General features: G+C 34.1%; 1 protein-coding gene across 8 annotated transcripts in view; it reads right to left on the bottom strand.

Moving 5' to 3' along the window:
• The window catches only part of Arms (Ankyrin repeat-rich membrane spanning), a 45,397-nt gene that overhangs the window by 13,482 nt on the left and 9,439 nt on the right, over window positions 1-22,476 (bottom strand). For 2 of the 8 annotated variants that reach the window (XM_064067421.1, XM_064067438.1), the window contains exons 2-7: window positions 5,260-5,500; window positions 3,886-4,704; window positions 3,352-3,832; window positions 2,791-3,301; window positions 2,598-2,746; window positions 2,405-2,549 (exon numbers count right to left, since the gene is read on the bottom strand). In XM_064067421.1, coding sequence (XP_063923491.1) covers window positions 2,405-2,549; window positions 2,598-2,746; window positions 2,791-3,301; window positions 3,352-3,832; window positions 3,886-4,704; window positions 5,260-5,493 — 2,339 coding nt within the window. In that variant the 5' untranslated portion in view covers window positions 5,494-5,500. Of the gene's footprint in view, window positions 1-2,404; window positions 2,550-2,597; window positions 2,747-2,790; window positions 3,302-3,351; window positions 3,833-3,885; window positions 4,705-5,259; window positions 5,501-6,594; window positions 6,662-13,923; window positions 14,032-21,894; window positions 22,076-22,178; window positions 22,471-22,476 lie in introns of those variants that run through there. The other 6 variants (XM_064067462.1, XM_064067446.1, XM_064067427.1 and 3 more) reach the window with 5 other exon arrangements.

Below are 22,476 nucleotides of genomic sequence, written 5' to 3'. Positions count from 1 at the left end.
TCGAAATTTTTAAATTTCTAAAAATTTCGATACTTCAATGGGCGATTCTGGAAAAACAGTTCGAGTAATCGAAGAAATGAAACCAGAAGTGACTTTTCCGACCCAAAATCTACGACAAAATGTATTAGTTAAAATTCAAAAATGGTCGCAGATGGGCCAAAATTTCCATACGGAAGTTATACATAGTAAAAAATTTCATTTTTCAAAAGTAGTTTAAAAATTCTCAAAAAAATTCCGAGGTATAAATCTCGACGTGCGGACTATAAAAATATAGCTTGTTGACGGTCACGGGGCATTATTTTGGAAATATGTCTGAAATACGAAATTTTTTAAATTTCTAAAAATTTCTATGTTTCAAAGGCCGATTCTGGAAAAACAATTCAAGTAACCGAATAAATGAGGCCGGAAGTGATTTTTGGGAGCCAAAATCTACGAGAAAATGTACTTAGTTAAATTTTGAAAAAAAGCCGAAATTTGAATAAGTTATTTAAAAATTTTCAGAAAAATCAGAGGTATAGATCTCGACGTGCTGATTCTAAAAATATAGCTTGCTTATGGCCTCAGAGCAAAATTCTGGTGTGAAATACGAAATTTTGAAAATTTCTAAAAGTTTCGATATTTCAATGAACGATTCTGGAAAAACTGTTCAGTAATCGAAGCAATGAGGCCGAAATAGAATTCTGTAGACCAAAATCTACCAGAAAATTTTTCGTAAGGAAAATACATAGTAGAAAATTTATTTTTTGAAAAACTTGCAGAAATGTAGATCTCGGCGTGCGGATTATAAAAATATAGCTTGTTGACGGTCACGGGGCATTATTTTGGAAATATGTCTGAAATACGAAATTTTTTAAATTTCTAAAAATTTCTATATTTCAAAGGCCGATTCTGGAAAAACAATTCAAGTAACCGAATAAATGAGGCCGGAAGTGATTTTTGGGAGCCAAAATCTACGCGAAAATGTACTTAGTTAAATTTTGAAAAAAAGCCGAAATTTGAATAAGTTATTTAAAAATTTTCAGAAAAATCAGAGGTATAGATCTCGACGTGCTGATTCTAAAAATATAGCTTGCTTATGGCCTCAGAGCAAAATTCTGGTGTGAAATACGAAATTTTGAAAATTTCTAAAAGTTTCGATATTTCAATGAACGATTCTGGAAAAACTGTTCAGTAATCGAAGCAATGAGGCCGAAATAGAATTCTGTAGACCAAAATCTACCAGAAAATTTTTCGTAAGGAAAATACATAGTAGAAAATTTATTTTTTGAAAAACTTGCAGAAATGTAGATCTCGGCGTGCGGATTATAAAAATATAGCCTGTTGATGGTCACGGAGCATTATTTTGGAAATATGTCTGAAATACGAAATTTTTGAAATTTCTAAAAATTTCGATAATGGCGATTCTGGAAAAAAAAAACGCTTGAAGTTATTGGAGAAATGAGGCCGAAAGTGACCCTACGAGAAAATGTATTCAGTTAAATTTCGAAAATGGTCGAAAATGGACCGAAATTTACATATTTTATACATATTTTGCAGTTTTTTTTTTGTTAATATATAGTCGTCCCTCCCAACAAAAAACTGAAAACATGTTTAAAATGTTAAATTTTATCCCCCACACTTCTCTACAAATTTACCCTTTTAAACGCCGCCCACCTGCCCTCTTCTCAATTGTGATAACTGTTTTTATTCATCGTGAGCCGAGAGGCGGAGCTTAATTGCAAAATCCTTATTTCCCAACGAGAAACTAGCATGTGAAATATGTTTTTAAGTATCATGTTAAAACCATATATGTCAAGAAAAAAGAAGTAAAAAATTAGGCCCCGCCCACCCACCCCAATCTCAAATGTGATGAATTTTTCATTCGTTGTCAGACCGAGGGCGGAGCTTAATTGTAAAATCGGCGTGTCCCAAAACAAGTTATTTAAAAATTCTCGAAAAATTCGGAGATATTTTTTAATCAACAAATATTTAAGTCACAGAATGAATCAGTTCATCCAACCTGAAGAAAACTTCATGGTTCACTTTTACTAAAAACATCCTGAACGCTTTATATAAAAAACTTGATCCTAATCGCGATTTGTTTTCGTTAACCAAAAATTCAAAATGTGCGTCATGATGATAAAGAAATAATTGCACTGATTTCGACGATTTGTTTTAAACAATCATCTGATAATATCGAACCAGATTCAACCCAAGCATCGATACAATTTAATCGGACACTTATTATCAACTACGTTTTTAGACTTTTGCAATCTCAACGTCACCTCTGTCGGTAGTCGGTGTGTCCTATTATCTTTTTAAAAACGCACGTATTGTTCAACTTCTCTAGCAAACTGTATTCAATGGAAATTTTTCTCATTATGTGTTTCAAGTACGTACTTAGATTGTATCGTCGGGTACTTACAGATTATCGTCAGGAGAATTGACATGGACTAAGTAAACAGTCAAGGCACAAGTTCCAACTAACACACAAAGAAAAATAATTTCAAAAATCACCACGTAAGGGAGACAACACAGCTTCCTTAGTTTCCACGTCGACGAAGACTTCACTGCAACACACTCATGACACACTCAATTAACACCTCGGTGACACTCACCTGGTTTAGGTTTAAAAGCTCGAAACAGCCTAGTCGCTAAAGCTCCATAATCACTCTCGATAGCGTCATACAGCGACCCTATCATCTGCACAACCGAATTTTCACCGCCAGCGGTACTACTAACCCTAGTCTGATCCGTAAAATAAAACCTGCAACAACGCATTAACCCACGAATAGCAAAACCCACCCTCACCTAATCGGGTGCGCCGAAACCCCATCATAAATCGGCGCTCCAGGCGGATGACAAAACAAAACTTGCAAAACCAACTTAATATTATTCAACTTGCGCGTCAGCTTAACGTTGAAGTTGTACGGCCAGTCCCAGTCGTACCTTTTATTGGCGAACCAAACCAACGCGAGAAAAATATAGGAAATGGATAAGAAGGCTACGGCGACTGATAAGCCGACGATCCAGTTTTGCACCGACAGACCCACGATGGTACCGACGATGAGCGCCACATGCAGCAGTACCAGAAACATCAAACTGGTGAACTGGAAGACGGGATCGACCCACTCGCGCGCGAAATTCTTCATTTCGTCCCGTAGTTTGTTAAGGAGGAAGGATTTTCCGCTGCCCCATTTCGCGTACAACCCTACGGTAATAGGCATGGACAGAGAGGGTTCGCTGAGGATGTCGGCAAGAGCACTACTGTATAAGTCGTAGCCTAGCATGTTCTCGTTATCTTCGTTGGTGTTGAGGCGCCCTGAAACGCGATTTAGTGTGGTCTGGGTGACAATTTTGACTGTAACTTACTGGCGCCAAAAATTTGGCCCAAAATCGTCTTTTGGTGGTTGATATCGATATTGTAGGGGGTTTCCCCTGCACGATTTGGCCTGTAGAGCAACTGGCTGTGTTTCGGGTTACGCAGCAAAATCTCGACGATGCCTTTGGAACGAGCCCTCATGGCAATGTGTAGTGCCGTGTCGCCCTTTTTATCGGCCGCCGAAACTTTGGCTTTTTTATCAAGCAAGAGTTGGACGATTTCGGCGTTTCGGGACCGCACGGCTTTGAGAAGAGGGGTATCGCCATCTTTGGTGGCCATTTCTAGGTCGGGGTTTGCCCCTAGGAGAAGTTTCACGATGGAGGCGTTACCCTTCTCCACTGCCATATAAATCGCGGTTTTTTGATCTTTGCCTGCTATATCTACATCGGCGTACTTTTTAAGGAGCGACTCGACGCACGAGCGGTGGCCGCCTTTGACAGCATGAATTAGGTTGGTATCGCCGAATCGATCCTGAAACGGGGAAGGTTAAAAATGGAAACACACTCGGGGATTAACCCTCATACTTGGACGTTAATATAAGCACCAGCGGCCATAAGCGCCGTGACGATTTCATTATTGCCTTCTTTACACGCTATAGTGAGCGCACTGCACCCATCCTTGTCTAACGCATTCACATTAGGTTTATAATCCAGGAGCAGATTGACCACCTCGACGTGATTACCCTGTGTCGCCATTAACAAAGCCGTCCAGGAGTACATCCCGGCGGTGTCCACGTTGGCGCCGGCTTTCAACAACATGGCCGCTATTTCCGCGTGCCCCTTCCTCGACGCCCACACCAACGCCGTAGTTCCATACTTATCCCCCACGTTAACCTTAGCACCATGGGCGATCAACGCTTCCGTGATTTGAGTAAACCCACGACCCGCCGACCAAATCAGCGACGAAATGTGGTAGTTCCCGTGGGCGTTAACTTCAGCGCCTTTATCGAGGAGGAGTTGCACTACGTCGACGCGACCTTTGTATGTAGCCCACATCAGCGCCGTCCAGTTCCCCATGTCCCGGTGCTCGATGTCGGCGTTGTGCTCCAGGAGCTGGAGCACGATGTCCGCGTGCCCTTCCTTCGCCGCGCATAGCAGCGCGGTCCAGGAGTCGCTGTCTTCGGCGTTGGCGTCGGCGCCGTGGGCCAAGAGCTCGCGCACGAAAGCGGAGCGACCCTTGGTGGCGGCCAGGATGAGCGCGGTCGAGCCATTTTCGTCGCGGTCGTCCACCTGCACTTGCTTGCTCTCGAGGAGTTGCTTGAGTCCGGGGAGGTTGTCGTCGTTGATGAAGCCTGATAGAGTGCGGAAGCACAGAGACACCATGGACTCGCTACGGTGTAGCGTCTGGGGAGGAAACGAGTCACGTCAAGGACAAGTTGGAGGGTAGCTGTGTTCGTGAAAGTGGAAAAGTATACAGAGTGTCTTAGATTTTGGTTCAGGCAGGGGAATTATCGATCTAATAAAAATTCTGACAGCCGACAGACAGACAGACAGACAGACTGCCTGAAAAAATCTGAAATACCCCGTATGTAAATACTTTGAACTGTTTTAACGTGGACTGTTAGTAAGTCAGTTTAACTTTAATCTGCTAACACCCACTTTAAACCATTTCAAGTTCGTGCCGTCAACTTCACGCACACAGACCTCCATCACGTTAGTGTTAATAATAAAAAGTGCCTAATTAGCGTTATTCTAGTTCATGCAGCAACAAACCTTACTCAGTACACTCGAAAGAATTTTACAACCAGCGCTACGAAAATACGCTGCTCTTTTGGCTACTTTCTAGCGGTATTGTTTTAATTTTAGCCTGAATAAACATAATAAAACAACGTTATTTTGGAGGCCATTCGCGTTAGTTTTTTTTATGTACTGGCTGCATGCAATTCGCTTTCGACTAACGTGGTGTGAATGCCGCCTGATGCCTAATCCGAAGTTGAACTTTCGACTCTGATCACCTTCGGGGGTTGTCAGAGTGAATGTCGGAAGATGCAAGTGCGTGAGAGAACCTCTCCAGTTTGTTTCCGGGATGTGGAGGTGAAGGAAAGACGGTCGGCGGCGACCGGATTCGACATTTGGAGGAGAACCAGCGATGCTGTGACGCTGCTGCTTGGGAGTGCTGGAGGGTTCTTGCATTGTGATTCTGGATATTGCAACGCAGAGTTATACAGGGAGGTTTAGTTGAAATCAGTTGGAACACATAAAGAGTGGTAAAAAACATCGAACATGTAGATACCAAGATGGAGAATCAAGTTAGCTACTTTGACAATCTTAGTTGGCAGCCATGCAACTTACTGTCGAATAGTTACAACACTGTGGACTTCCTGGATTTCAAAATCAATTTCTAATCAGTTATCTATTAACCAACATCAAATGTCAAAATGTATGAACTGTGAGTGACCTAAATATGTCAAAAATAATAACGGATGACAGCAGGAAAAAAATTTAAGTAAGCATGACAAAAAAATTTGCTGCTTCATAAACTGGTTTTCTGATACTACAAAAAATAAAAATTATGAGACGACTGATTTTTGCAATTTCAATTGGTACTTCTACTCTTTTATGTCTTATCATGCTATCAACGACTTTTGAATTAAAATTAATTGCACTGTGACAATTTTATCTAACGATCTTAACGGAAGACGAATGAATATGACGTTGAATTTAAAAACGAAATATTGGCTTCAAGCCAAAACCCACTAGTTATAAAAACTTCGTGCACCACCATCCCGGTTAGACCTTGCTACCAATCAGAACTGATAAAGGGCACTTGGACTTGGCACCATTGTTATTGTGTGGCGACAAGATAATTTAATTATAAAAATTACGTGGAAATTTACGCCGTGTTAACCACTCCAGACTCTTGTAATTAAATTGTATGGGTATAATTGCGCAACAAGGTACAACAAAAAACCAAATTTGAGTCAAAATTTCACCACCTAGAAATTTGCAACGCATTTGATTCAAATGGTTCGAAAGGGTGTTGGCTAAGTTATCAACTGCGTCTAACAAGATGGCGACGGTCGCCATATGCTTAGCCCGATTCGAATGTTCGCGGTTCAAAATCACACCCTAGTAACGCGTTTGATATTCGTAAATTTTTCTACTAATTTCAGACATTTCTCCACCGCTTCAAAAAAAATATAAAAGAGAGCTTATATCAAAGTAAAAATTTAGACACGGGGTAAACACCCCCCGATGGTTGAAATTCCAATTAAAATACAAAAAATTACTCACGTAAGCGTAATGATTGAACCCTCGTCGTTTCATTTTTTAAATATCATCATGCACAATCTAAATCAAACTCACTAATGTTAAGAGTCCATCGAAATCACAACTACATTGTGAAAAAGATAATACCCACACGAGTGATAATTCATAATGCGTATTCAACATAAATAGGAAACCAAAATTTTCATCTGATAAAGCAAGTGTGTGTGTACTTTATCGATGACTTCAAGAATAATAAGCAACAATAGTGTAACCGATAAGTAAAAGAAATAAAAAATGGGGATTTATCAGGATGATTGTTATTTATACGACGATTTAATTGTTACAGAACAAGTTCTGGTCTTTGTAAACGGAAGCTGGATATCAAGAAAATGCGTCGTCATGTTAACTCTATTAAAATTTTACATACTAACTTTTTTATTTGGACGAAAATTATTGCTCGTTGACACGGAAGTGCTAACCGCTGATCTTAAGGTAAAATGCAATCGTTTAACATTATTTTTAACACTGAACTCTGAAGATTAGTACTTCGGAAACATTCTAACGGATGGTGTTACTCAACAACTTTATACAGACTTCAATTTTAAAATGTGGCAAAATTTCTTATAACGAGTGTTCAAATGAAAACATCATCAAGTAGAAGAAAACGGCGAAAATTGCATTCGACAGAGTTAATTTTAAGTCAAAATAAGTCTATACATATTAAGAATAAAACGCAAAATGGAGCCCCGCCCACCCACCCTATCTCAATTCTGATGATTTTTTTTATTCGTCGTGAGCCAAGACGGCGGAGCTTAACTGCAAAATCCTTATTTCTCGACGAGAAATTAAAAACATGTTTTTGAGTATCATGTGGTTCAAAGAATATTGTGTATATAAAAAAAAAAATAAAGCCAAAGATCCCAATTCTCAGTGGTAAATTTTTCATTCGTTGCCGGATCGAGAGGCAGGGCTTAATTGCAAGATTCATATCTGTCTAGAAGAATTTACCATTTTAAATATGTCTTAAGTTTCTTGTTCTGAAAAGTCGACTACGGTTATTAAGAAAAAAGGCAAAATATAAGCCCCGCCCACCCACCTTGTCTCAATTGTGATGGTTCTTTTTAATACTTAAGAGCCAAAGGAGCGGAATTTAATTCCAAAATCCTTCCTTATTATTTCTTTACGAAAATTACTATGTAAGACATGTTTTGAGGATCGTGTTATTCAAAGAATACTTACTACGTATATTAAGAAAAAAAGGCAAAATATTAAACCCCACCCTCTCACCCTATCTCAATCGTGATGATTTTTTTTTATTTCTAGAAACTTAAAACACGTTCGAAATGGTAGATTTTTTCTTAATATCATCACCATTGAGATAGGGTGGGTGGGTGGGGTTTAATATTTTGCCTTTTTTTTAATATACATACATTGTATTCTTCGAACAACACGATACTCAAACACATGTTTGTAATTTCTCGTAAAGAAATAAGTATTTTGTAGCTAAGCTCCGCCCCCTTGGTTAACGGCGAATAAAAAAAATCATCACAATTGAGATAGGGCGGGTGGGCGGGCTTAGATTTTGCCTTTTTGTTTTAAAATGTGTAGACTTCTAGTCACAACATGAAACTTAAAACATGTTTAAAATGGAAAATTTGTATAAGGAAATATCGACTTTGAAAATAGACTCCGCTCCATTATTGCAAAAACCATATTTCCTTGCAAAAATGTACTATTTTAACCAAGTTTCTTGTTGTGAAAAGATGGCTATGTATATTAAGAAAACAGAAGGCAAAATATAAGCCCCGCCCACCCACCCTATCTCAATTCTGGTGATTTTTTTTATTCGTTGTCAAACCGAGGGGCGGAGTGTAATTGCAAAATCGATATTTCTCTATACAAATTTACCCCATTTTAAATGTGTGTTGAGTTTCTAAGAATAAAAAAAATCATCACAATTGGGATGGGGTGGGTGGGCGGGGTTTATATTTTGCCTTTTTTTCTTAATATACATGGTATTCTTTGAACAACACGACACCTGTTTTTAATTTCTCGTAAAGAAATAAGCAATTTGCAGTTAAGCTCGCCCCCTTGGTTAACGGCGAATAAAAAAAATTCATCACAATTGAGATAAGGCGGGCGAGCGGGCTTACATTTTGCCTTTTTGTTTTAATATGTGTAGACTTCTTTTCACAACATGGAACTTAAAACATGTTTAAAATGGACAATTTGTATAAGGAAATATCGACTTTGCAATTAGACTCCACTCCATAATTGCAAAATCCATATTTCCTTGCAAAATGTACTATTTTAACCAAGTTTCTTGTTGTGAAAAGATGGCTATGTATATTAAGAAAACACAAGGCAAAATATAAGCCCCGCCCACCCACCCTATCTCAATCGTGATGAATTTTTCATTCGTTGTCAAACCGAGGGGCGGAGCGTAATTGCAAAATCAATATTTCTCTATACAAATTTACCATTTTAAATGTGTGTTGAGTTTCTAAGAATAAAAAAAATCGTCACGATTGAGATGGGATGGGTGGCTGGGGTTTAATATTTTGCCTTTTTTTCTTAATATACATGGTATTCTTTAAACAACACGATATCTGTTTTTAATTTCTCGTAAAGAAATAATTATTTTGCAGTTAAGCTCCGCCCCCTTGGTTAACGGCGAATAAAAAAAATCATCACAATTGAGATAGGGCGGGTGGGGGGGCTTACATTTTGTCTTTTTGTTTTAATATGTGTAGACCTCTTTTCGCAACATGAAACTTCAAACATGTTTAAAATGGAAAATTTGTATAAGGAAATATCGACTTTACAATTACACTCCGTTCGATAATTGCAAAATCGTTATTTCCTTGCAAAAATGTACTATTTTAACCAAGTTTCTTGTTGTGAAAAGATGGCTAAGTATATTAAGAAAACAGAAGGCAAAATATAAGCCCCGCCCACCCACCCTATCTCAATTCTGATGATCTTTTTTATTCGCCGTGAGCCGAGGGCCGGAGCTAAATTGTAAAATTCCTATTTTTCTACGAGAAATTACCATGTCAAATATGTTTTTATGTAATCGTGTAATATATTAGTCAAAAAAGAAAACCAAAAGAGAAGACCCACCCATCCGTCTCGATCTCAAATGTGATGAATTTTTCATTCGTTGTCAGACCGAGGGGCGGAGCGTAATTCCAAAATCGATATTTCTCTATACAAATTTACCATTTTAAATGTGTGTTGAGTTTCTAAGAATAAAAAAAATCATCACAATTGCGATAGGGCGGGTGGGCGGAGCTTATATTTTACTCTTTTGTTTTAGTATATGTAGACTTCTTTTCACAACATAAAACTTAAAACATGTTTAAAATGGAAAATTTGTATAAGGAAACATCAATTTTGTAATTAGACTCCGCCCCATAATTGCGAAATTCATATTTCCTTGCAAAATTTACTATTTTAACCAAGTTTCTTGTTGTGAAAAGATGGATATATATATTAAGAAAATAGATGGCAAAATATAAGCCCCGCCCACCCAGCCTATCTCAATTCTGATGATCTTTTTTATTCGCCGTGAGCCGAGGGCCGGAGCTAAATTGTAAAATCCCTATTTTTCTACGAAAAATTACCATGTCAAATATGTTTTTATGTAATCGTGTAATATGTATATTAGTCAAAAAAGAAAACCAAAAGAGAAGACCCACCCATCCGTCTCGATATCAATTGTGATGAATTTTTCATTCGTTGTCAGACCGAGGGGCGGAGCGTAATTCCAAAATCGATATTTCTCTATACAAATTTACCATTTTAAATGTGTGTTAAGTTTCTAATAATAAAAAAATCATCACAATTGAGATGAGGTGGGTGGGCGGGGATTATATTACGTCTTTTTTCTTTATATACGTAGTCGTTTTTTCAGAACAAGAAACTTAAGACATATTTAAAATGGTAAATTCTTCTAGACAAATATGAATCTTGCAATTAAGCCCCACCTCTCGATCTGGCAACGAATGAAAAATTCATCACAACTGAGAATTGAGATCGGGGTGGGTATGGGTGGGGCCTAATCTTTGGCTTTATTTTTCTTTTTAATATACATAATATTCTTTGAACAACACGATACTCAAAAACATGTTTTTAATTTCTTGTAAAGAAATAAATATTGTGCAGTTAAACTCCGCCCCCTTGGTTCACGGCGAATAAAAAAATCATTACAATTGAGATAGGGGGCCTTGTAGACTTCTTTTCACAATATGAAACTTAAAACATGTTTGAAATGGAAAATTTGTATAAGGAAACATCAATTTTGCGGTTAGGCACCGCGCCATCATTGCAAAATCCATATTTCTTTGCAAAAAATGTACTATTTTAATCAAGTTTCTTGTTGTGAAAAGATGGCTACGTATATTAAGAAAACAGGAGGCAAAATATAAACCCCGCCCACCCACCCTATCTCAATTCTGTTGATCTTTTTTATTCGTCGTGAGCCGAGGGTCGGGGCTAAATTGTAAAATCCCTATTTTTCTACGAGAAATTACCATGTCAAATTATGTAATCGTGTTATACAAGGAAAACTAAATGTATTAGTTAAAAAAGAAAACCGAAACAGAAGCCTCACCCATCCGTCAGGATCTCAATCGTGATGAATTTTTCATTCGTTATCAAACCGAGGGGCGGAGCGTAATGGCAAAATCGATATTTCTCTATACAAATTTACCATTTTAAATGTGTGTTGAGTTTCTAAGAATAAAAAAAATCATCACAATTGCGATAGGGCGGGTGGGCGGGGCTTGTATTGTACTCTTTTGTTTTAGTATATGTAGACTTCTTTTCACAATATAAAACTTAAAACATGTTTAAAATGGAAAATTTGTATAAGGAAACATCAATTTTGTAATTAGACTCCGCCCCATAATTGCAAAATTCATATTTCCTTGCAAAATGTACTATTTTAACCAAGTTTCTTGTTGTGAAAAGATGGATATATATATTAAGAAAACAGAAGGCAAAATATAAGCCCCGCCCACCCACCCTATCTCAATTGTGATGAGCTTTCTTATTCGCCGTGAGCTGAAGGTCCGAGCTAAATTGTAAAATCCCTATTTTTCTACGAGAAATTACCATGTCAAATATATTTTTATGTAATCGTGTAATATATTACTCAAAAAAGAAAACCAAAAAAGAAGACCCACCCATCCGTCTCGATCTCAATTGTGATGAATTTTTCATTCGTTGTCAGACCGAGGGGCGGAGCGTAATTTCAAAATAGATATTTCTCTATACAAATTTACCATTTTAAATGTGTGTTGAGTTTCTAAGAATAAAAGAAGTCATCACAATTGCGATAGGGCGGGTGGGCGGGGCTTATATTTTGCCTTTTTTTTAATATACGTAGTCGTTTTTTCAGAGCAAGAAACTCAAGACATATTTAAAATGGTAAATTCTTGTAGACAAATATGAATCTTGCAATTAAGCCCCGCCTCTGGATCTGGCAACAAATGAAAAATTCATCACAACTGAGAATTGAGATCGGGGTGGGTATGGGTGGGGCCTAATCTTTGGCTTTATTTTTTTTTAATATACATACATCTATTCTTTTTACAACACGATACTCAAAAACATGTTTTTAATTTCTTTGGAAAGAAATAAGTATTTTGCAGTTAAGCTCCGCCCCCTTGTTTAACGGCGAATAAAAAAAATCATCACAATTGAGATAGGGCGGATGGGTGGGGTTACATTATACCTTTTTGTTTTAGATATGTAGATTTCTTTTCACAATATAAAATTGAAAACATGTTTAAAATGGAAAATTTGTATAAGGAAACATCAATTTTGTAATTAGACTCCGCCCCATAATTGCAAAATCCATATTTCCTTGCAAAATGTACTATTTTAACCAAGTTTCTTGTTGTGAAAAGATGGCTATATCTATTAAGAAAACAGAAGGCAAAACATAAGCCCCGCCCACCCACCCTATCTCTATTCTGATGATTATTATTTATTCGTCGCTAGCCGAGGGTCGGAGCTAAATTGTAAAATCCGTATTTTTTTTACGAGAAATTACCATGTCAAATTATGTAATCGTGTTACACAAAGAAAACTAAATGTATTAATGAATTTTTCATTCGTTGTCAGACCGACGGGCGGAGTTTAATTGGAAAATCCTTATTTATCTACAAGAAATTAAAAACATGTTTTTGAATATCGCGTTGTTCAAAATTGTATAGCAAAAAAAAACATGCCAAAAATTAAACCCCACCCATATACATCTCAAACTCATTTGTGAAAAATTATAAAATTTCATTTTTCGAAACTTTATTACGTTAATCTCTATTTAAAAGAAATATAGATAATTCGGGCGACAATGTAAGAAACTACATGATAATTTCTTTTTGTATTTGTATAAATTTAAAAATGATTAGCGATATAAATAGAAAAGTATATTCTAAAAAGGATTCGAAAATTAGAATACTATCGACGATCTTGCTAACGCTAATTAAAAAAGAAAACACTCACTGCATAAAAATTCACAATGATGATGCATTTTTCTGAATACAGATCTGTTTCATGACAATACTAGTTTTGACAAAAAAAATGAGAAGAAAATATATCACAATTTTTTCAAAATAATCTTTCACAAGTGATGAGGACATTTTAGGTTCGAGTTGCCCACAAATTTTTTTATAAAACGTTTTTTAACAGGTCAGTTTCTCTGGGTGATTTCAAAATTTTTTTAATTATTTATCTGTTACCGAAAAAATACGACTAAAATACGAAAAAAAAATAACTAGCGTCTTTATTACAGTGATTTGCACAATCAGCCTTGGTATTTTATTGCTTTAGCTTCTGATATTGTACAAACATTGTTGTTTTTTGTTATTTGCGAGCTCTAAATAAATATTTATTTATATGCACGGATCTTACCAGTTACAACTCTATTTACTGTTTAAATAACAACACCAACGTCGCATTAAATCCATTTCCTGTGTTTTCAAAACTTAATAAATTTTGATTACGCGTAACTAATTTTAGGAGAATATCAATTTAAAAATAAAATATCGCAGCTCACTGAAAGGTTGTCGTTTGAAAATGCCACGTCAATTAAAATGGTTTCACCTGACGCTGGGACAAGATTTCTGTCACAAATTTTACAATTATGTACAAAATTCAAAAATTAAACTTTGCTACAAATTATTATTATGAGTATGACAAATTTATTTACTTAAACTCGCAGTGACTCTCGACGTAATAAATTGCTCACTCATTATCAGTCATTCACCATTTTAATCAAAACACTTTCCACAACAACCAAAAATAACATCTTAAGCAACAGTTCACTTATTTGCTAAATACTACCTGGTGCTGTACGGGAAAAAGTCTGCCCGCTTTAAACATCCTCCCACACACCACTTCTCTACGTCTACAGGAACGAAATAAAGGAGTGAGAAAGAACTCGCCTCTAAAATTGCTACTTAACAATAAATTAATATAATTGTTGAGTGTAAACGGCGGCAATACACTAATTTAGAAGACCAACAACTTTACAATAGCAGCTGCACAAATAATTGGTCGGTTTCTATACAACAAATTTTATAGCCAAAATAAAAAATACACACAAAGACCAGATAACATTATTTGCAAATTGTTTAAATATTGAAACGAGATCCTTTCATCCCTCGAGACAGATCGTTCCATCATGTTAATCTCGGTATAAGCTGTATTTATAGCCCAGGTTACAATAAATGGTTTAACAATACAAAAACTGTTTGATGCGGAAATCAGTGTATTACCTGAGGAGTCAAGTTGAAAAGTATTGATTTACTGGAGTAATTTCAGAGTTTGGGAAGTCGTTGGAATAATTTGCTAATTTGTTTGTTGTACTACACAACTAAGAGAAGTTTCCGACTAATTTTTCACTAAATACTTCTTAATAAACGAGATAAACTGATCGTTATTGAGCTCCTGGCCACAAAATAAATATATTCCGGGGTCTGTACTAATTCCAAGTCCTTTTTTGAACTATGGAAACGATCTTCCAAGATCAATTTAAACATGTTTTACCATTCAAAAATTGTTTTTTAATTTATTTTTTGCCTTTTCAATTATCCGGAATTAAATTGTAATTTTCATTTTACATGTATTTTAAAACATTCACAAGGACGCCACCCGTGTCATGTTTGAATCGTGTTTCTATGGGTAATAAAAATAATTTATTTTTATTTGCATTGCTGAATAGTAATCATGTTATTTACGTTTACAATGTTTACTCACATATTCCTAATTTATGTTTTGTTGACTTATTAATCTTAAAATAAAAATCAACGAGTTTATTTTGTTGGAAATATTTTGTTCTAGCCAGTGTTCAATTTATTTCGACTTTAACTATATTTAAAAAGCCACAATATACCTTATAAGAAAATTAAAATGATTTAAATCAACTTTTTTGAAAAAATTAAACGTCGTTTTTGGCTTTTTGGTGAAAATAATGGTATTAATTTTGTAGAACAATGAAATGAAGTCACGTAGTTTCAAGATTTGCAAAGAAATAAATTCGAGATAAGCAATAAATAAATGCTTAATCAGTTTTTAAAGTCATCAACTTTTTTTGTACACAAAATGAATCTACAAATTTTTATCAATTGAAAATCTTGAAATTACGTAATCGAATTATCGACAAAAACCGATCAGATAAATTTTCGTTAGCATTGTACCAATTTCACGTAACAATGTTTAGAATTTAACAAGTGGTTGATTTTTTCCCGAAAATCTAAATGAATTTTACGTTTCTTCATTTTTTCGATCTGCAAGTTTTCGATTTTACAGTTTTCCAGTTTTACAATTTTTTGATTTTCAATTTTTCTAAATCATTTTAACAATTTTCAATTTCCGATTTTTGACCTTCCGTTTTTCAGTTTTTTGAGTTTTGATTTTTACTTTTTCATTTTCTCGATTTTTAATTTTACATTTCTTCAACAAAAAACAAATTTATTACACCTGAAATTTTGAGAAATCATGAATGATGATTTATATCAGGATTTTAACGTCATCAATTTTCTACAGAAGCTAAATCTACAAATTTTATCAATCGAAAATGTTGAAATTACGTAATCAAATTATCGACGAGAATAGATAAGTTTTGGTTAGAATTTTATCATTTCCACGACAAATTATAACGTAGACTTCTATAAATTCCATTTAGGGAAGTTTCAAAAATTACATTCAAAAATAAAGAAAAATTGTAAAATGTGGTTATACAATTTTGATTTTCATCAAAATTATTGACGGGGATCATGAGAGAAATTTTGGTTAGCATTTTTCCATTTTCAGAAATTACATAATCAGATTAATTCATTATTATCATTAGCGATTTACCATGTTCACGTTAACCTTAAAATTTTTCCAACATTTCAAAACATTCGGTTTTAGAATTTCTAAATTAAATTGGAAAATGTCATACAACTTTAATTTTTTCCGAAAATCTAGATGCCAATAATAAAAAATTAATAGCATTTACTATGCAAAATTTTTAGGCGACGTCTTCAAATTGTTGCAATGGATGATCGGATAAATTTTGGTTAGTTTTTTCACGACAATTATGACGTACACTTCAGAAATTTCACTGAAGAAAATTTCGAAAATTTCATTTAAAAATTAAAAAGTAGGTAAACTATTAATAGCAATTTAACATGCTTACGATAACCTTAAAATTCTTCCAAAGTTTCAGAGCAGTCAGTTTTCTAGTTTCTAAATTAAATTGTAACATGTCCAACAATTTGGATTTTTTCCGAAACTCAGAATACCAAGGGGAAAAAATTAAGGCGGAATCATAAACAACAAGTACGGGAGTACGTTAAGTCATTGAGTTTAAATAGCATTTTCCATGGAAAACTTTGAGATGACGTCATGAAATTGTTGCGGGGGATGATAAGTAAATTTTGGAAAACATTTTACCATATCCACAATTGAAAATTTAACTCGAGAAAATTAAAAAAATTACATACAAAAATAAACAAGTCAGGTCAAGTCAGGTCAGGTCAGGTCAGGTCAGGTCAGGTCATGTCAGGTCAGGTCAGACCAGGTCTTACAATTTCCCGATTTTTAAATTTTTAGTTTTTGCAAATCATTTTTACAATTTTCAATTCCCGGTTTTTGACTTTTCCGTTTTTCAGTTTTTTGATTTTTAAGTTTTCACTTTACTCTTTCACCTTCTCGATTTTGAAGTTTTCAATTCATCAACAAGAAATAAATTAATTAAACCTGAAATTTTGAAAAATCGTAAACGATGATTTATATCAGTTTTTTAACGTTATCAAATTTCTACAAATTTTTATCAATCGAAAATCTTGAAATCACGTAATCGAATTATCGACGAGAATAGATAAATTTTGGTTAGAATTTTATCATTTCCACGACAAATTACGTACACTTCAATAAATTTCATTTAAAATTACATTCAAGATAAAGAAAAATTGTAAAATGTTACACAATTTTGATTTTCATAAAATGTAAATAGCATTTACCACGCAAAATTTTGAGATGACGTCATCAAATTATTGACGGGGATGAGGAGATAAATTTTGGTTAGCATTTTACCATTTTCACAATTTTATTATAACGTAGACTTAAGAAAATGTAACTCAAGAAAGTTTCAAAAATTACAGAAAAAATATGATCAGTGATTTACCATGTTTACAATAACCTTAAAACATTTCCAAGATTTCAGAACACTCGGTTTTAGAGTTTCTAAATTAAATTGGAAAATGTCGCACAATGTTGATTTTTTTTGAAAATCTAGATGCCTAGGATAAAAAATCAAGGCGGAATCATAAACCACAAGTACTGGATGTTATTTCATAAAATTTGAATAACCTTTACTATGTAAAATTTTGAGGCAACGTCATCAAATTATTGCAGGGGATGATCAGATAAATTTTCGTTAGATTTTTACGACAATTAGGAGGTACACTTAAGAAATTTCATTGAAGAAAGTTTCGAAAACTACATTTAAAAATTTAAAAAAAATATAGATACATTAGAATTAGCGATTTACCATCCTTACGACAACCTTAAAAGTCTTCCAAAATTTCAGAGCATGGGGTTTTCTAGTTTCTAAATTAAATTGTAACATGTTGTCAAACAATTTTATTATTACTATTATTATTAGTTACTATGTTCCACAGGTAGAAACCCAATTACATAATCTTGATTTTTTTCCAAAAATCTGGACGCTTAGAGTAAAACATCAAAACGGAATCATGAACCACAAGTACTGGATGTTATTTCATAAAATTTGAATAGCATTTACTATGTAAAATTTTGAGGCAACGTCATCAAATTATTGCAGGGGATGATCAGATAAATTTTGGTTACAATTTCAGGACAATTATAACGTTCATTTAAGAATTTCAGTGAAGAAAATTTCGAAAACTACATTTAAAAATAAAAAAAAAAAAATAGATAAATTACGATTAGCGATTTAGCATCCTTACGATAACTTTAAGACTCCAAAATTTCAGAGCATTTGGTTTTCTAGTTTCTAAATTAAATCGTGACATGTTGAAATAATTTTGATTTTTTTCCGAAAATCGAAATTATGGCGGTAAAAAATAAAGGCGAAATAATAAACAACAAGTACAGGAGTACATTAATGTGACCGAATTTAAATTGCACTTTCTATGCAACGTCATCAAATTGTTGCGGGGGATGATCACATAAATTTTCGTTAGATTTTTACGACGATTATGACGTACACTTAAGAAATTTCACTGAAGAAAGTTTCAAAAACTACATTTAAAAATTTTTTTAAATCTAGATAAATTAGATTTAGCGATTTACCATCCTCACGATAACCTTAAAACTCTTCCAAAATTTCAGAGCATTGGGTTTTCTAGTTTCTAAATTAAATTGTAATATGTTGTCAAACAATTTTTTTTATTACTATTATTATTAGTTACTATGTTCCACAGGTCGAAACGCAATTACGGAATTTTGATTTTTTTCCAAAAATCTGGACGCTTAGAGTAAAAAATTAAAACGGAATCATGAACAACAAGTATTGGATGTTATTTCATAAAATTTGAATAGCATTTACTATGTAAAATTTTGAGGCAAATCAAATTATTGCAGGGGATGGTCAGATAAATTTTGGTTACAATTTCAGGACAATTATGACGTTCATTTACGAAATTTCAGTGAAGAAAATTTCGAAAACTACATTTAAAAATGAAAAAAAATAGATAAATTATGATTAGCGATTTAGCATCCTTACGATAACATTAAGACTCCAAAATTTCAGAGCATTTGGTTTTATAGTTTCTAAATTAAATCGTGACATGTTGAAATAATTTTGATTTTTTTCCGAAAATCGAAATTATGGCGGTAAAAAATAAAGGCGGAATAATAAACAACAAGTACAGGAGTACATTAATGTGATCGAATTTAAATTGCATTTTCTATGCAACGTCATCAAATTGTTGCGGGGGATTATCACATAAATTTTCGTTAGATTTTTACGACGATTATGACGTACACTTAAGAAATTTCACTGAAGAAAGTTTCGAAAACTACATTTAAAAATTTTTTAAAATATAGATAAATTAGAATTAGCGATTTACCATCCTTACGATAACCTTAAAACTCTTCCAAAATGTCAGAGCATTGAGTTTTCTAGTTTCTAAATTAAATTGTAACATGTTGTCAAACAATTTTTTTTATTACTATTATTATTAGTTACTATGTTCCACAGGTCGAAACGCAATTACGGAATTTTGATTTTTTTCCAAAAATCTGGACGCTTAGAGTAAAAAATTAAAACGGAATCATGAACAACAAGTATTGGATGTTATTTCATAAAATTTGAATAGCATTTACTATGTAAAATTTTGAGGCAAATCAAATTATTGCAGGGGATGGTCAGATAAATTTTGGTTACAATTTCAGGACAATTATGACGTTCATTTACGAAATTTCAGTGAAGAAAATTTCGAAAACTACATTTAAAAATGAAAAAAAATAGATAAATTATGATTAGCGATTTAGCATCCTTACGATAACATTAAGACTCCAAAATTTCAGAGCATTTGGTTTTATAGTTTCTAAATTAAATCGTGACATGTTGAAATAATTTTGATTTTTTTCCGAAAATCGAAATTATGGCGGTAAAAAATAAAGGCGGAATAATAAACAACAAGTACAGGAGTACATTAATGTGATCGAATTTAAATTGCATTTTCTATGCAACGTCATCAAATTGTTGCGGGGGATTATCACATAAATTTTCGTTAGATTTTTACGACGATTATGACGTACACTTAAGAAATTTCACTGAAGAAAGTTTCGAAAACTACATTTAAAAATTTTTTAAAATATAGATAAATTAGAATTAGCGATTTACCATCCTTACGATAACCTTAAAACTCTTCCAAAATGTCAGAGCATTGAGTTTTCTAGTTTCTAAATTAAATTGTAACATGTTGTCAAACAATTTTTTTATTACTATTATTATTAGTTACTGTGTTCCACAGGTCGAAACGCAATTACATAATTTTGATTTTTTTCCAAAAATTTGGACGCTTAGAGTAAAACATCAAAACGGAATCATGAACCACAAGTACTGGATGTTATTTCATAAAATTTGAATAGCATTTACTATGTAAAATTTTGAGGCAACGTCATCAAATTGTTGCAGGGGATGATCAGATAAATTTTGGTTACAATTTCAGGACAATTATGACGTTCATTTAAGAATTTCAGTGAAGAAAATTTCGAAAACTACATTTAAAAATAAAAAAAAAATAGATAAATTACGATTAGCGATTTAGCATCCTTACGATAACCTTAAGACTCTCCAAAATTTCAGAGCATTTGGTTTTCTAGTTTCTAAATTAAATTGTGACATGTTGAAATAATTTTCATTTTTTTTCACTTAAGAAATTTCACTGAAGAAAGTTTCGAAAACTACATTTAAAAATAAAAAAAAAATAGATAAATTATTATGACTAGCGTTTCACCATGCTTACAATAACCTTAAAACCTTTCCAAGATTTCAAATCATGAGGTTTTGCAGTTTCTAAGTTAGACTTTAAAATAAAAAAAAAAATCAAGGGAGAATCATAAACCACAAGTACAGGGATATGTTATTTTATAAATCTTAAATAGCCCTTACTTTGCAAAATTTTGATTTTGATTTGACGTTCTCAAATTATTGCGTACAAATTCTATAATGACATATTTTTGGTTCTAATTAATTTTGGTTGATTAAATATCGCTTGGTAGTTTTGTCATTTGTGCTTAAGGTAATAACAATTTATTTAATTATTTTTAGGGAATCTTAATTTATTGCATTAAACACATTGTTTAAAAAATTTCTTGCAGAATTCTATTTGTTATACTGTTTTATGGTATTATTCTTTCTTATTTTTTGTGTTGTTATTCTTAATTTAATCTGTCCTCAACATAAACAAATAAACTTTGATTAGCGATTTACCGCGATAACCTTAAAACCTTTCAAAGATTTTGGAACTGAATGTGAAATTAAAGCGGACTGGTAAACCACAAGTGTGGGATGTTATTCTATAAAATTTAGGTAGCATTCACCATGCAAATTTTGAGATGACGTCATCAAATTGTTGAAGGAAAGTCCAGACGACAAACAGACAAAAATGGGAGACCTATTTTTCACACTCTAGGAGTCACGAAAAGTCCAGAAAGCAGAACATTTGTCATTAAATCCACCTTTTACTACTAGTGCCATCTTCTAAAGTAACTTCGAAAAATGAATGTGTCATAATTGCAAGAAATATAAACAACAATATACCGAGTGTTCAGTTGAAAAAGTTATCAAGTTGGTCTTGATTTTTTGTAAACATTGTGAACATGTCTACAATAAACCTAACCTAACCTCGCTTTTTCGTATAATAAAATTAATGCTTTTCAACAAATCTGTCAAATGTCAAATCACAGGGTACCCGTTTTTTGCAACATAATGATTCAAAAAATATCTCTGTCGTTACAGAGAGAGCGATAAGGAAAGGTTGATTAACATTTCTTGCTCTTCCTGAACCATCTTTACAATTCAAAAGATAGCCTAAGTGGATTTTCATACAGAAAAAACTCGCCACAAGGCCAAAATGGCCCTTCGAGCCGGATATTCCTCACAAATAATTTTTTAGACGCTTTAGTAACGTCAACAACAACTGTAAAACCGTATCTACGCCACTGCCAACCATCCAGCATGCATGAACAAAGTAAATTTAGCTTTGACGCAAAATCCACCCTTGAAAAACCAATTTCCGGCCAACGAAAAACTCGCTCTAACTGAAAAAATACCTGCTGCTCTTGCTGTACTCTGGACCTGAGAAACTCATAGTACGGAAACACCGAGCCATACCTACGAGGCGGTGACACCAACAAAGGCAGTTTTTCGACGCTTTTAGACATATCACGTGGTCCTGCCCTTCGCCTTTTTACGTTTCATTCTGATTGTCTGAACGCGTATTTTACACTGGATCGGACCTCGATTCGCCCGCTTATCGTGACATATCGCGTCTTATCAATCGGACTCGTCGTCTATCGTCGAAGAAGACGGTTCAAGGTTCTGACGCAATGTTTACCTCTGCGGCTCTGTGGCTCCCTTCCGAGCTCCATTTGCCCTTCAGGTCCCGGAAGACGTTGGGTATGGGGCTGTAGGTGACGCTCTGCGTCCTGGAGACGACCTTGCGGTGGGACATTTCGGCCCCGAGGTGGCACTAAACCGAGTACTGGGAGAACAGCGTGCGACTAGTGTTAACACCCGGTGGCTAATTGCTGGCATTTATTTTATACGCAAAGTCGTTTTGATTATCGCTTTTGTTCAACACGTGTTTCCATGGGTCAACATTTTATGGGTTTTCGTTTTTTAAGTTTGTGCGA

The sequence above is a fragment of the Zophobas morio genome, unplaced genomic scaffold (genome assembly GCF_036711695.1).
Source record: "Zophobas morio isolate AGI-343-1 ecotype UQ-CSIRO unplaced genomic scaffold, CSIRO_AGI_Zmor_V1 ptg000004l, whole genome shotgun sequence".
NCBI classification, from domain to species: domain Eukaryota; kingdom Metazoa; phylum Arthropoda; class Insecta; order Coleoptera; family Tenebrionidae; genus Zophobas; species Zophobas morio.
Note: the sequence above shows the minus strand (reverse complement) of the source record. Positions and strands in the feature narration are given on the sequence as shown.